Source organism: Tachypleus tridentatus, chromosome 6 (genome assembly GCF_004210375.1).
Source record: "Tachypleus tridentatus isolate NWPU-2018 chromosome 6, ASM421037v1, whole genome shotgun sequence".
In the NCBI taxonomy this organism is placed as follows: Eukaryota; Metazoa; Arthropoda; class Merostomata; order Xiphosura; family Limulidae; genus Tachypleus; species Tachypleus tridentatus.
In genome coordinates, this window is record NC_134830.1 from 136,999,108 (window position 1) to 137,016,579 (window position 17,472).

Below are 17,472 nucleotides of genomic sequence, written 5' to 3' on the forward strand. Positions count from 1 at the left end.
AACAGAATAAAATAACAAAAAAAAACTATATTTGATGAAAGATGACACCAAAAGTTATTTGCAGCATACACAAAAACAAAAAATACATTTCAAAGGTTGGTAGGGGACATTGGTTAAGCTTTCCTATAGCTTTAAAAAAGAATTAATTACTCACCTTCAGTTTTCTAATAGGCCTTATCAGCATGAAACATGAAAACAAAAACTACTTGAAACACACATGAAAAACAAAAAAATACATTTCAAAAGTTGGTGGGGGATGTATGAGCCCCCCACTTTGGTTAAGCTTTCCTATAGCTTTAAGAAAGAACTAATTACTAACCTACAATTCACTACATTACAATAAACGTTTTATTTTGGTTTCAACAGTTGAAACTAGCATATGCATGCTGAAACTCAAAACTTTTAAATTCTGGATTTTTTTTTTAATGAGTTCACTTCTTACTCATGCTGAAAATTCCACTTCTTAAACTCTGTTCAACAGAATTACAAATTGGTCTAAACTACCTGAAAAACTTTCCATTCTATTTTGCACAGAAGTTGACATAAAGCTAGTCTCCAGTGAAATTCGAATTAATGAAAAGATAACATAGACTCTACCACCATCTTTCTTATTTACAAAGAATGCCAGTATAACATTAAGCAGTGGTGGTTTTGTCTTGATTCTTTTTTTTTTTTTTTACAAACTAAGTGTACAAAAATGTTTAAATTCATGCCTTCAGCCCTTCATATTAATAATTTAATTACAGCTGTTAATAAACTTGTTGTATGAATTAAATCTGAAACTTGACTGAACACTGTATCTTAATTACAACAAAAATACTCAAGAACAAATTTTTCATGGAATGCTATAAATTTGACATTGTTCAAAAAATTATATTACATTTTTGCATGCAAATTTTGTTTTTCTGAATAATTGAAATTCAAGCATCATGGTTAATTTCTCACTGATTTGTAATTATGAATTACCTTCTCAAAAGTTTATAAGTAATCTAGTTACCTTAAACTCTTATTAAACATTAATACAAAAAGATTTAACTACCAACTGTATGTCATAATTCAGTAGTTAGTAATATGTTTTGAATCTAAGTATTATTTTAGCAGATTAATCAATATTTGACCCCAAAACCAAACAAAATTTGCCCTATACGTATAGAGCCAAAGAGGCTCCACTTGGCTTTGTTTCATCAACTTATCAGTAACTACACCTCCAACAATCAAAACTTCTGTGGAACAAATTGTGTAAATATTTTAAAAATTAGTGTCTGGAAACAGAAATACTCTATTGTTTTGTATTTACCAAAAAATATATTTTTATTTTACAAATCATACATTTATAATTTTTCTCTTAAAACTTTACGATACATTAACTTACGATAATTTTGTGACCCATTTTACATACCAAACCATAAATAGTGACCACAAAATCAGGATGCACAAAACTGATTTTTAACGTAATCAGTGATTAACTCATTCCACAATTCACCCAATAACAGATGGAAGTATCCTGTCCCTCCTCATATAAGCAAATAACAGTTGGAAGTATTCTCTCAGAAAATTAAACAACATCTTGTGTAGCTTTATATAAAAATTTTAACAATGAAAATATAGGAGTTCAAAAAATGTCCTACAACAAGTAATACTAGGGCACTCTGGTTTATTTATATACATAACCTAAAATGTCAAGTGTTAACAACCTAGTTTGACATTATTTCTATGACTGTAAAAGTACTGCTCAGTTTTGATTTTCCAATATTTATATAAATGTGTGTAAGTATACATATATATAAAACTCATATAATGGGTAGTACTTTAACCTTAATGTGCAGTACTGCTTTGCTTTTGAAACTACACTTCAATTTATTCAATACTGTTTAATAGCTTGTTTACAGTGTAATTACAAATGCATCAGAATATAAGGTGTCTTACAACTTGCACTAAAATGTACACATAAAAACAGAAAAACAATATAACTATTTAGTAAAAATATCTTTTTTGTAGAACCAACAAAACAGATGGGTATATTCTGAAGGTTCATTCTCAGAAGAAAATTAATAAATGAAAAAATATATATAAACATAAAATGAAACAAAAAATAAAAACTTCATACACACACTAGTAACATATATTTGTATTAAAACAAGTAAAATTTGACACAAAATAATATCTTTAAAATAAGCAACCAAACTCTAAACAAGTACAAAAGATGGAAGTAAAATAATTATTTTTAAAAAGTGGCCTCTAGTTTGTCACTCCTTATACCTAAATCTCCCATGATGAGAGATTTACATAAATAAAAAAAATACATAACATGAATAATTTGAAAAAAAAAAAGAATGGTTAAAAGACTACCATTAATAATGTGAAATTCTGGTTTCCAAAGATGAATACTAAATAAAAAATTACAGATAACAGCTCATGTAACTTGCTGTAAATTTTTCCATGGAATTAATTTTTGTGTTTTACAAGAAATACCAAACTTGGTAAAGTTTTTATTCCTTCTGTGAAAAAAATTACACAATTGAAAGAATCAAATATGGATAATCTGGAAAAAACAAACAGCATACCGTGCAGCGTGTAAGTGCCTTGGGGAAGTGGAATAAAGAATGTTCCTTTAGCAGAGTTCACAGCCACTGGCTCTGGGTGATTCTCCAGAGAAATGGAAATGTTGCTGATTGATTGACCTGAATTATCTGTTACCTGTCCTCGAATTCCTATACGAAGCAGAAGACATTTTGAAGTACATTTAACAAAGGTTGAAACCTTTCTTAAAAGGCAGATGTAGTATCCATCATTAATCAGTTAGCCTTTAACAGATCAAGTGGCTGCATGTTATTAAAGAATATTAATAATGTTGTGTATTAAAAATAGCTTTGAATACCTAAATGTTACTGACAATACATCCAGTTTCCAAGGTTGGGTACAGTACTACATCAGTATTAAAAAATAGGGTTAAATATTATTAACAGTTAACAGCAAAAGAAAATGATTTAGGTAAGTACTTTATTTTTAGTTTTTCTTGTGTATTCTTTATTTATTTGTTACAATAAAAAAACTAAAATATAAAATTAAAAACATTTTAGGTTAAATAAGATCAGGTAAGGTAAAATAAATATGATACAATTTTTCTTGATGACGAAAAACCTACTTGAAATAAAAATGTATCTCAGAATGGCTGGAATGGGTATTAACACTTTTATTGATGAGCAGAGAATAACCTGAAGATGACCTAGGAAGGTCAAAATAACCTGAAGATGACCTAGGAAGGTCAAAATGTTGTTCTCTGCTCATCAATGAATGTGTTAATATCCACACCAGCCATTCTGAGATACAATTTTCCATGAAAAATACAAGTGCTTGAGAGTATACCTTGTAAAAAATTTTTATTATTACTACTTTTTATTTTTCATAATTTAACCAATAAGTGAAGAATACTTATGAAAACAAGAAATAGAGTACTCACTTGGTCTTTTTTTTGCTGTCAATAGTCAATGTTGCTTAAATCTACTTTTTTATACTAATGACAGTATTGCACTTTATAATTTGTTATTTAATTAAATAACACTCCAAAGAACACAGAACAATAACATGCAAAAAGCAAACAATATTCTGTAACTATATTAATTTTTCTGGCTTTCTAACTATGTGACAAAAACCATTAAAAATTAAGCTAATTTTATCAGTGTGTTTTCTGTATAAATAAAGTTTGAACTGAAAGTGAAACAGACAATTCTCTGTATAAAAAATAACATAACACCTCATTTTGCAGATTAAAACTTAGCTTTCTATTGATTATAAATATTGCAGTATTAAATATTGGAAAGAACTAGTGGTAATTTATGAAAGAGAGGGTGCAACAGGTGGGTGTGGCAAGAGGAGTCTGATTTTCTAGTGTACGCCTCTGTAACCAAATAAGATTGAATGCTATAAAAATTATGCTTTGCCTAAGTAATAAATATATTATATTGATTAATTTACATTAAATTCTGTACTTCTTGGAGGGGTGGTAAATAATTATAGAAGAGGGGATGCTTAGAGAGAAAATGTAAATTTTTCTACAAGGGGAAATTCATAATATTTTTAAAAATTGCCTTATAGAATTAAGAACTTATATACGTGATTAACATTTACATTAATAGGCACATTTTGATGCCAAACTTATTCATACATCATGAAAAGAAATTAGTATAGATAAATTTTGAATGCAACATACTAAAACCTTGTGGCATGCACAGAAATAAATACCCATAACAAAAGTGTTTTCCTGTATATAAACATACAGCATGTTGTTACTATGATGTAAAGGAAATGCTTTAAAATTTTACTTGTATCAACTGTTGCTGGTGGTGGGTGGAGGGAATGCCAAACACTAGATTTTGTTGACAACAAAACTTGAAATTGTTTTAGATAGGATTAGAGTAAACTAATCTGTGGGTGTGTTTTTTTTTGTGATAGCAATACCAAGCATGGTGTGCTCATACACCTGATATGATTTTACTGCTCGTCAGGACCTCTTTCAGCCTACCCTCAAAGTAAATTCTTTGGGGCAGGATTAGAGTAAATTAACCTATGAGACCTTGGACACGGTCAAATATATCAGTTAAAAGGATTTGATCTCCTATAATTAAATCATAAATCGACCAAGAGATGACAGAGTTATGAGCTAAAAGTTTGTACTTAAAAAAAACAAACTCAAAGCCATTCTATGAGTTACTATGTCATAGCTTAAAATAACAAAATGCAATTTTTCAAAGTTCAGAGTGGCCCTGAGATTTCTGAATCACATTGTGCTTTTTACACCCTATGGTTTTTGTACAGCCACCCCTTATTTTGAGGGCAAACTGACCAGAGGGAGCAGCAGTTGCTACCACAAATATTTTGTTTGACTTTTAGAACTGAGTAGTGAAGTTAACTGTTATTTTTGTAATGCACCCAGAGACTTGGATGTTGTGACCCACAGCCCAGCATACTAACCTCTGGGTTACATCTACTTTTGGGAGAGTCACTTAATTTCCAAGTTCCCCAGTGCCTGTACACGGTGTACTATTCGTCTAAAAAAGGACGTTATACTAACTCAAATTAAAAATTTCACACTGATTACAGAATCAATTTTTATACATATTTTCACAAGAGATTGATTACATTATCCTGACATTTGTTCTAAAATATTACCAAAAGAAAGGACAGTTTAAAAACCACTGCTACAAAAACAAAATACTGCACCTTGAGTGGCTGTTAGAAGGAACTCAATCATGGGTTTCATGTTGTCTACCCACAACCCAGCTAACTCTTCTGATAAAGGATAATTACAACAGTGGACCTGTACTGCTATCTGGGAAGTAAACAGACATTAACATGTTTTAAATGGTTTTCAGCTTAGTCTTCAAATAAGTTCCTGTGCTGAGTTGGAGGCTACAAAAAATGCAGCCGTTTTTAGAAATACATGTTAACTGATTACCAGTTCTGAGAAACTAAAACATCCATTAAGAAATAATTCATTATAAAAGCTCAAAGCTAAAAATAAAAAAAAACACAACAGAATCGTACTAGAACTAGAGGCTTATCTGTAATACACAATACAACAAATAAGTAATTATTTAACATTTAAGAGAGCTATTATATATACTTCAGGCCTAACAAAAGTATGAAAGAGGTAAAAACAGGATTAAACAACACATTTTAAAGCTGTTCATAGCACATCATCTCTCACATGTTCTGTTATCCTCACATTTATTTAGCTGTTCATAGCACATCATCTCTCACATGTTCTGTTATCCTCACATTTATTTAGCTGTTCATAGCACATCATCTCTCACATGTTCTGTTATCCTCACATTTATTTAGCTGTTTATAGCACATCATCTCTCACATGTTCCGTTATCCTCACATTTATTTAGCTGTTTATACTTTTTAATTAACCACTTTTCATTAAACAATCTAAGTTGGCAACAATGATTTTAATACTTCATTTAGAAATTAAACACAGCAGGCAGAGAAGTAAAATAAGAATTATTATTTGCTATCACTTTCCAATTACTTCCATCCATATTAGCTTGAATAAAATCAACAGCTCCAGTGACGTACATTAGAAGTTTTTCTTACAGCTGTGGCACATGTCAATGCTTCTTCATAGAATTTACGAAACTTTAAATTATTTCAACCATAACTAACAAGAGTTAATGTTTTGTATTTAGTTCTGCTCATTTAGGTAAATTTCATATAAGCCAATCATGCTTAACATAGGATGGCTGGCAATTAACCCTTTTACTAATAAAGCAGAGAACAACATTTTGACCTGAAGATGACCCAAGAAGGTTGAAACATTGTTCTCTGCTTTATTAGAAAAAGTATTAATATCCATACCAGTTGTCCTGGATATGTTTTTACTTCAAGTGGGTTTCTCAGCATCACGAATTATGCTTAATGTTGGCTTAAGCCAACATTCGATAATTTGGTAAATACACGTTTGAAGAATAATGTTCAAGCTAAAATTTATTCTTTCATTAAATACTTAACTAAAAAACAAAATTATCTTTCTTTTGCTTTGACATTGTTTTTCAGTTTTTATAACAAAATAACTTTAGAGTTGATTTTTGAAGCTGTTGGTACTTGGTAGAAACTCCATTATTAGGAAATTGAGGAAAACTAGACAGTTGTACATGTCACAAATAGTTCACTTCTTATGACACTGATGATGTCATAACTGTAGAAACAGGGTCATAATAAATGACATATTTGAGAAAGATACAACTGTCTTGTTTTCCTTCAAGTCAAAACTAACTTTTTATCATTGAAAAGAGCTACTATTATTTAAAGTGTCCCAGACTGAACAGTTATTACAAAAATGAAGATAAAAACTTACAATTGAAGATCTATAGTTTTTGTAAACATACTCAAGGAGAGAACCTATCTGCAGCTTAGGACGATGCTGTTCTCTAGGGCAGGACTGACCAGAAGATAACTGAGGATGGTTCTTCCAATAAGTGGTGCCAAGAGCTTTTAAATTCTGAGTAGAAAGACTTTCCTGTGGTTCCTTATCAGCAGATTTAGGATATCTAAGGTAGGAATAATAAGTATTGAGGCCAAGTAAATTATCAATCTTCTAATGTTGGTCTATAAAAATTGACAAGAAAAATTCCTGACACATTCACTAATATATTTTTAAACAGTTTCAATGCACATTGTTTTCCTACAAATATAACAAATCACAACAGGGAGAGTTCAAGCTGGAAGTTTCCAGCTACGAAAAATCTCCATCTGATTTTGTTCTCTCTTAAGGAAATACAGCAGGTCCAATCATATTAGAATCTGTTATTTCTTTTTACCTTAACACCTGTTTAATAAAAGAGGTTTTGAAAAATGAGAGACTGTGGAGAACATTCTCAGTTGAACTATACGTACTGTCACACATAAAAAAACTTGAACAACATTAATCTCATTTCTTATGTCACATTATGTACCCCAATTTTTTTTTTTCATGAAGAACTAGATCAGGATTTTGGTATGAAAGTGAGATATAGAGTAATAAGGATTCTTGAAGACTCTTGAGTTGGAAATAGATAAGATTATGAATTCCTGGGAAATTAACCTTAGGGCGATTCAAATCTGTTTCTACTTTAAAATTACTAAATGTTTTACTTTCAATAAAAATTAAATATTCAACAATAATCCTTTAATTTAATGTCTCAATATGTTACTAGCTTTAAGAATGATATTAACACAAGGATCCATTAAATCATGTTTAATCTGTAAGGTTAGCTAAAAAAGGAAGCTTACAAAATATTAAGGCCACCACTTTCAATGCTTAAAGCAGCTAAATACTTGTAGGTTTTCCAGTTTCTCTTCAAAGCCTCCACCGTACCAAACTTATTATCATATTCGGGACCAAATTTGTCCGCCACATCTAACAACGGGTCCAGAGATGGATGACAACTGTTCAAAGTAGCTTCGTTAAACCCTGTTTCATCCACTGAAGGTATTATGTGCACCGACAATGTTTGTAAAATCTGCATTATCTGAGGATCTTGGTGTCTGTAACCTGTAAACATTAGTTTTTTTTATTTAGCTAATGGTAAACAACTAGAGTGAAATACATCAGAGATTGTATATTTTTTGTGATGTCTTACAACTTTAATTCCATCTAGTTAAGAGCAGTTGGTATTTTTGTAAGCCAAGAATTTTTTTTATTGTGATCTAAACAGATTTAATACTTGGATAACTTGCTGTTGAAAAAACACATGCAGAGTTTGTCAAGTTACAAATACACAACCTTTTCAGTGATTTTAACAAACTTAACTTATATATACTGAGTGCCAACAGAATGTTTAACACAAGTAGAACTTTAACACAATAGTAGCTTATTATGGGCAAATTTTAAGCTGTGAAGCACCTCTGAAATGGAAACAAATCTGCATGTATAGAATAATGAAACATTCGTATCTTTCTGGATCATCAAACTGGTTAAAGCTAATTTTTATATTTTAAAGCATCTAATCATGTTGAACAAGCTTTCAAACTAAACTCTAACACACTGTCTGAGCAGAAGATGACTTTTATAACCATGTCAAAAAAGTTAAAGAAACACACAGTCTAAATTCTATGTGAGTTTTATAATACATCAGTTTATATTACTGAATTAGTTTAAATTTTCTTACAATGAAATACTACTAGCATGTAAGATCTTTTCACAATATACAAAATAATTACCTTCAATCAGATGTCTTGCAAGATTCACCAATAACTCTCTTCCAACAGGTTGGTCCCCATGGATACCACCCAACATCACAATATTAGGTTTGGTCTTCATGTTTTTAGATGTCTTTAAGCAACAAACATTAAATCAGTATAATGTCTGAATCTTGGAAGATATTTAACATACCATAAATCCTTGTTTCAATATGTACTGAATTCTTTACTGATTAAATAATCATTTTAAAGGGAAAGAATATTATTATTGCAATTTGTAAAAATGGAGTGATTAACTGAAACAGTGAAAATTGCCCTGTAATACATACCCTGTATAATAAATACATTAATATTTATTAAGTGCAAACACATGCATTTTCTGTGTCTGTACCTCTTCTACTGATAGACACACACATAACCTAAATAAGACTATGGTCTAAATTTCAGTTTAGGCTACATGTTACATGCTTGGTTTCATTTTAATCAGGGCATGTGGTTCGTATTTGTAAACAACATGAGACAATTACAGAACCTTAGAATGCAAAAATCCAATTCCACACATATCAATGACTGAAATACAAACATTGAGCATGCCCACGACATCTACTCATGAACATCCTTATTTGTAACTTTTAACAAATATTCTTAATTAACACTTTTATTGAGGAAAAACATATCCATATCAGAAGTAGTTACGAAAGTCAACCCGTCTGAAGGTCCTTACATTGGATGATAAGATGAGGAACTCCTGCACCTTTAGGCCATCAGGATCACTGCTAACCATGACATTCACTAGATCTGGGTTGTTCTTCCCCAAATCATGAAGGGTATTGTACAACTCCTGGTTAGACATGTACTTTTTTCTCTTCATGTTTCTATCCAGTCCATAGTCATATTTGCTTGACCATTCTGAGAACTGTTCATCCAGTGTGAAATTAATTTGAACAGCCCAGTCATTCGGAACAGTAATGTCTCGTTTTTGTGGCTTGTAACTGAAATGAGAAATAAAGACTCAAGTTGTATTGGTCAAGTACAGTGCGGTATAAAGACAGCAAAATAATAAAAGCTAAAACCTAAAACAGCTTCTGCACCATTAGCCCTTTGTGTAGTGTAACTGTAGCTATCTAATGGAAGTCTGACACTTTAAGACAAGTAGATCACAACAGCATCAGTCAACTGTTTTTTGTACCTTTAAAAAACAGGCAACACTACATTAGAATTCCATACTCTTTTACTCTTTACCAAATATGATTTAACCACAGATAATGTTAACAGTATATTATATAAGCTAAATTAACTTAAACAATAAAAAACTTAAAGCCAGTTCTTATTATTTATATACTTAAAAGATTTTTCTTCAAACTATTTTTAAATTTACTTCTCCTTCAAAGCCAACCAGTTACAAAGACCAATGATCCTGTTAGAAAAAATAAAATTGTCTCAGCTGAATGCATCCTCTAGTCCTATTATTCTCACTGTTAGTTATGAAAATGGGTGATGCTTGAACACTAGCAATTCCTTTCACAACCTTAAACATCTTAATCAGATCCCTTTCGACTCTTCTTTTTTTCAAGATAAAACAATTTCAGAGATCTTAACTTGTCCTCAAACAATAAACTTTCCATCCCAGGTGTCATTCCAGTAGCTTTCCTCAACCCTTTCCAATAATTCAGTATCATTCTTAAGGTAAACAGTTCAAACCTGAACACAATATTCCACATGTAGTCTAACCAGTGAGCTGTACAATGAAATTACAACCTTTTTAGACTTATATTCAATATTTCTGTAGAAACAACCTAAAATCATATTTACCCTAATATTAGCAACAACACACTGCATGCATGGCTTAAGAGACTGACCAATCATTACATCAAAATTCCTTTCTTTGAAGACATTGTTAAAGTTATTCTGATCCATATTATACTTAAAATTCAAATTATGATAACCCACATATATTACACTTATTATAAATAAAACCCAGCTGTCATTTATTTGTCCAACTCACTATATGATCTAAATCCTTGTGTAAATCAGCAGCACCCTTTTCACAACTAGTAAAACCCAAGATCTTAATAACATCCGTGTGACTACACTCAGGTTTTGTTCATTTCTTTACAAGAAACTTCCATTGGGAATGTTTGTTTATTTGTTTGGAATTAAGCACAAAGGTACACAATGGGTTCTCTGTGCTCTGCCCACCATAGATATCGAAACCCAGTTTCTAGCACTATGAGTCCATAGACATACCACTATACCACTGGGAAACCCATTGAGAATGAAGGTATTGAAATGGTATGTTCAACACTTACCCTGGAACTTTAACAACAACAGTAAACTCTCCAGGGACAAGAAGTCTCCAGTAATCACCGTCCTCAGCTGTGATGACATCATGATCGATACCCTCAACATGAATTGTGGCATTTGGTACAGGATTATTGTTTTCATCAAAAACAAAGCCCTTGATTCCAGTGTGAACCTAGTAATTAAACAAAAATTATATAGCCTGCTATTCTTAATTTGTTTTCCCATTTTTAAAGTGCAACTCAAAATACTTCCAATTAAATCTTTTTCAAACTTTAAAACTAAGCCCCATTATTCAATCCGTCTTGTGAACAGCATCACAATCCTATGTAATTTGCTGTTTCATTAGTTTGGTTTGATGATGATATACTGTTTGAGATATTAACACATTTCCTTCTAAACTGTTTAATGTATCTTTCCAAGACTGTCGCAAAATTAATTAAACAGCCCTTCACAACTTGTACTTTAAGGCAAAATGCAATATTCAGTCTTTTATCTGGACATTTCATTAACAAGTACATATCCAAGCTTTACAACCAAGACAAACAGAAAAAAACAAACAAAATAACTGGCACATTTCGTATCTCTGCATCACAGCATCAAATTCAAATTAAAAAAAAATCAAACCACTAAATGGTATTTTGTTCAAAACAAAAGTTCAAAATATAATGTCTTTATTTATTCTGAAGTAAGACCTGTAATAGATACATAGCACTTTTTGTATCTGAATAGTCAACAAATTATTTGTTTCATATATATGTTGTAATGCTACAAGGGATCTCTGCTCCACGTTTCTAGTCCTGATTTCTCCAAGCCCGTTCCCTTGGCTGTGGTTTCGCTAGATAGTAGATAGGAACAGTGGTAATCTCATTAATCCATTAATTTATTGATAACCAAGTAGTCAACTGGTACTAATGTAAAAAATGAGAATTAAAACTTAAAAATGGCACTAATTATGAAACATTATGACAATTCACTTTGTGTCTGTTGTTCTCATAATTCTAGATTACAACACCATCTATAAACCTTCATTGTTCATGCTTTTAAATGGGTATTCAATGAAATTATTAATACTACTAACAAACAAACTAAAGTTGATAAAACAAAAACGTAATTTTTTTTTAAAACTAATGCCAACCACAAACTATCCATAAAATCAACTCGTTTCTACAAGGTCCACCACCATCATAATTGACTTGTCAAGAATGAACTCCTACAGTCCTCACCTCTTCCATAAATGCTAACAAAGCAGGTTTACTTTCATTCCAAAATCTTGGCAAGTCCTTTGCATATGGATACTTCTGACAACCCAGTTCAACTGTGAGTTCAAAACAATTAGAATTGAGGTAATTCCAGTCTTGCATTCCACCTGAAAATAAGGAAAAAATTATTTGTTAATTTGTTTAAAAAACTTCTCTTCAATAATCTTAAATTTAAAAAATGTAGTGTTTTTTCTTTTACAATTTACAATAAAATGCTTGTGTTTTACTGGTCACTTTGCTGTTGCCGTGTAGGCACAGAAAAGGTGGCAGTAAAGGAAATATTAGCCAGCGTATTAAAATAACCTCATGGCAAATTAAAATACGAGAGAAGTGAAATACATATATAATTCACTGTTCAGATGATCCATTTATGTTATAGAAAGATAATTTGCTAAACCTAATTTTGTTGAATTTAGTGACCTTGGGTAATTTACACTCATATAGTCAATCGTAACCTGTGCACCAATTCTAGCATAATAAAGTGTTTTCTTTATAGTTTTGAAAGTTTGGTCAACAGTTGAAAAGTGTGTTATTTATGGGTAAAGAATATAATTCTAAAAAAATATTACAAGTACAAAAACTTTACCAGGGACACTGTACCAGGCGGCACCATTTGTAATTCCTTTGGAAAAATGTTCTCCCAAAAATCCAAGTTTAGAATCACACGATTTCCCAAGATGCATCGTCTGATGGGCCTAGTTAGTTAAAATAAACAATAAATTGTACTGAATATATTTAACTGCTCATGAATAACTCCAGTGTTCTGTGATACAAACAAATTAGAAAGTTTTCAAGTTTCTCTTAAATGGGATTCATTCAATTTCACTGTAAATTAGCTATTAGCTGATATTAACTTTACAAGTAGGTAGGCATAAAAACATTTAGATAAAGTGCTTTGGTTCAATGACTGAACTACTAGGTGCAGGTAAATTTCAAACCTAAAATTTTCAACTACAAGTTCAAAGCACTAACCATGAGACCATTCCACCTCCTAAATTACAGAATTAAACACCAAAATAAAGCCAAACATTTTATCATAAATAAAAATGAAATTATTTTAAGCATGAGAATAAAACATTATCCACAATTCATCAAGTCAAAATCTATGGAAAATCATCACTCTTAACTTGTGCAATTCCAACACAATAGGTACTGTAGTAACAGCAACTATTATGTTCAATCCAAAGTGAACTGATACTCTGCTTATCAAAGCTAATAGCCTGAGGAACTCCAGTCAACTATAACATAAACAAATCAAATTACGAGTTGCAGAAGCATTAGTTTTGGTACCTTTTTGAAATTACACTGATGTGTGGAATTTCACACACATCAAAAACAAGATATTACAGGTTAAGAGTGAAAACAGGATATTACATTTTAAGAGTGAAAAACAATATTACAGGTTAAAAATAAAAACTAAATTTCTTTATGGTACAAAGAAAGATAAAATCTTTTAGTTATTTCAGGCAAGTAGTGTTCGAGTAATAAGCCCTGATAGTGATAAATGTGTTACCAAAACTATTCAAGTGAAATATGTATTAAGAATGTGATCTTTCATTGTGCCACTACTTCTTTTCTTCTACTCTTAATATAATAGCACAATGTGCCTGAAAAGAAGTCATTGCAGGTTACCGAAAGATCTGTAACTTGAGTTATGCAAAAAATACTTCATTAAAAACTTGCATTTGCAAAAACAGTAGCTAGTTTCTTAAAGACTTCATCATCGGGGCTCTGGCTGTAAATATGGTCAACATTTTGCGGATTGTCATCATATGGATAATTGGCTACCAGAGATCCACCGTGAAGGTTAGCCGATAAGACAAATGGATAGGACTTAATCCACTTCATTGCAGCAAGAGTCTCAGCCTCCTGAACAGAATTTTCTGATGTTTTCAGAAACTGGTCAGGAAAATTTCGATTCAAATCTACCTTGTTACTGTTTTTCTTCCTACAATCCCCTCAAAATCACCTGCATGAACATAAAAAATATATGCATTCTAATTTCTAAAATGATACAGCAAGAAGGAGTGAACAAAAGAGAGCTCTCTATAAATTGGATAAAAGCAAAACCTAAATCTACAGCATCGCCAGCTAACAGCTACAAATTGGAAAAACCAAACACTATCATTTTATCTATATTATAAAAATGTAAAACAGGATACATTGAAATAAAAAGAAAGACTCAAGTTAGAGTTTAATGTAAAATTCTTTATTAAAGAGTGTAATGAACATAAACAGCATTACTAAATTCTTACAGACCCACAGTTACACAGCAGTATGCCTGTGGATTTACAATGCTAGAAATTGGGTTTCAATACGTTAAGTGAGCAGGGCACAGATAACCTCTTGTGTAGCTTTGTGCAAATATTCTTGCAGGTTAATGTTAGTCAACTTTAGCTTGTAACAAGAACTTCTTGAATTCTATATCCAAGAAAGGAACTGAACAGAATTACAAACACACAATCTTAATATTTCCATATCAGAACTAGTTAGATATAAAAAACTCATTTTGGTAGTACTTGAAGGTTGGCACAGATGAATTTTTAGTATTTGAACTCAGTACACTGTAGGAGCTGAAACTCTTTTACTTAGTATTATAAACTCTTAGATTCACCACTAAACCACTAGGGTGCACTGATTTACATACAACTAAAAAATTGGTTTCAGTACCTTTATATTTAAGAAGCATTTATACATTAATCCTGCATAGAAAAAATACAGAACAGATTAAAAAAAAACTGTTGTGGAAATGGCAGAATATAAGAATGAATTACCTTCATGGGCTCTCTCATATCCATCTGGATTTAAAGAAGGTAGGATGTGGATGCGAGTAGAGTTGACCAGCCACGTAATTCGTCCATCATTTCCATACCCTTCACATAATAGCTGAATCAGTAACAACAACATCTCTCGTCCCACTACTTCATTACCGTGCATGTTTCCAATGTACTTAAATTCAGGCTCACCTGTAGAATATGGAATTAAATGATAAGCAACCTTGTTATTGTAATAACTTCCCCATCATTCAAAACTCCTGTACACCTGAAGAATAAATTCTTGACTTAACATAATCTTGGTGCTGAAGAACATCAGCCAATATAATTAGTTAGCTAAAACATATTTTGAATAAATGTTTTATCTTTATAGTTAAATATCATAAAGAAATAAAAATAAACAACAAAACATTCTCACAGGTATAATTTTACAGGCAATTAATTCATGCATTATAATCACATACCTGGTTCATGAAACCCTGGTTTATCAGTAATCTCCAACACGTATAATTCTCGACCCTCCACTGACTGCCCGATGCTATACAATCGTGTGATGTGTGAATATCTATCAGCATATTTCTTTAAAAACAACTTCAAAGCAACATAGTTGTGGTGTTTAAATTCTGGAAGTATTCTGAAGTCAACACTATGATTCAGAGAACTGTGGTTCTGAGGGTCAAGCTTTGCTGTTCCCTCCTCTTGGATATTGTTGTTGGATTCATTTGATTTGGTGCTGTCAAGGTTTTCAATGTTCTTTGGCTCGTTGCCTTGGACCTCAAAGTCACCAGTTGAAATCAGTTGGAACTCTAACCATGTGGGAACATCTTTTTCTACTATTACTCCATATTTTGTTTCTGTGTTGTACCTGAAAAAATACAGACAAAATAAAAATTACCATCTCTGTAGCAAATAAAACACTTCCACAAGTTTCACTCAGATAAAAAAAACAAATTAATAAACTCTTAGTTGTACTGGTAAGACTAACAAATATATGGAACTTTATCTTTAGTAAGGATGATAGTTTATGTAACAGTTTGTCAATAATTTTTGTATATTAAATCAACTACAGTAGAGAATGAAGTTACTTGACTTTTAAAGAAATAAAAAAAACACATTATTAACACAATAAGCTGGATGCTGCACTAGTACAGTATGTCTAAGTAAAACCTAAACAACTGTGTATTAGTTACATATTTACAAAACAAAGTCTCTATGTGAAACCAACTACACCACCATTAAATATAAAAGATGTCCTGGAGTGAGAAAACAGCATACACAATACAAAAAACATTAAATCAAACATAATTTATGGAATGGTTTACCTGAGAATAGCTTACAACTGTTAACCAGTTTTGCACTAGGTTGATCAAAGTGCATGTGTAACAACCTTTAGAGAAGTAAGATTCAAAATATTATTAAATTATTTTATTATCGATATATATGAATATCCTTGTCACAAAAACATAGTTAATAAATCAAATATTAATATCATAAAAGCTTTAAGTCTTTAATTTTATGATGTTTTTTTAACTACAAAAGACTTATTATTTCAAGTGGGTTTCTCGTCATCAAGAACAGATGCAATAGTGTTGGTCTGTGGAATTGTTTAACTGATGATTGGTGTAAGTTAATGGTAAGTTTCTGTCAAATTAACTTATAAATGTGAAATTATTTTTAGGTGACTAATCTCTTAAAAACACAACAATGTGGGACACACTAACTATAAATATAAGAAGTAAAATGCATAACTTGTGTGAACAATGTTCCACAACTAGTAGAGATTAGTGAGCTGATATCAACAGAAAATAACTGTACATCAGATGCAACAAAGGTAGTTTTTACCAGATAACCTTACAGAAATGGTCAGAAATATTTCATAACTGAACCAAATATTATGAGCCTCAGCTGAGTAAAACTGACTACATATTTCATCAGAAGAGACAGAAAATATCTTCTTTTTTCACCAAAATGTTCATTACCACATCAATGAAACTTGATAAATTAGATAAAGATAATACCCATGAATCAATGAGGTTGAATAATAATGAAAAACACTTAATTATAGATGAGACTACAACATACCCAAGAGCTTCAACAGAGATATTGTAGATTCCTGGAAGAAGTAAACGCCAGAACTCTCCTCTTTGTGTTGTTGTAACATTGTGATCTATACCTGCAACCTTGATAAATGCTTTTTCATTTGCTTTTCCATTTTTGTCCTTCACCAATCCCCGAACTCCAAGATTAACCTAAATAATTACATTGAAAATATAAGACACGATATTTGTTACAAGTCATGTGATTCTCAAACTGTAGTTTCGAACAAAGTTGGGTAAATGTCAGCCAGTTGGATGAGTATAATTAACTGCATGAGTCAGTTACTGAAATTTGCCCTAAAAAAATCCAATAAGATGACTTATGCATGTACAAAGTTAAAATTATATCCCTTTTGA

At 31.3% G+C, this 17,472-nt stretch overlaps 1 protein-coding gene across 1 annotated transcript in view; it reads right to left on the reverse strand.

The window, feature by feature from the left end:
- Positions 1-17,472, reverse strand: part of LOC143253783 (carboxypeptidase D-like) — a 41,268-nt gene that overhangs the window by 17,166 nt on the left and 6,630 nt on the right. Inside the window, 14 exon segments of the mRNA XM_076508146.1 lie at positions 2,565-2,711; positions 5,221-5,329; positions 6,860-7,052; positions 7,774-8,035; positions 8,704-8,815; positions 9,407-9,674; positions 10,992-11,158; positions 12,210-12,352; positions 12,832-12,940; positions 13,929-14,188; positions 14,191-14,214; positions 15,020-15,211; positions 15,484-15,884; positions 17,102-17,268. Of these exon segments, the coding sequence (XP_076364261.1) occupies positions 2,565-2,711; positions 5,221-5,329; positions 6,860-7,052; positions 7,774-8,035; positions 8,704-8,815; positions 9,407-9,674; positions 10,992-11,158; positions 12,210-12,352; positions 12,832-12,940; positions 13,929-14,188; positions 14,191-14,214; positions 15,020-15,211; positions 15,484-15,884; positions 17,102-17,268 (2,554 nt within the window).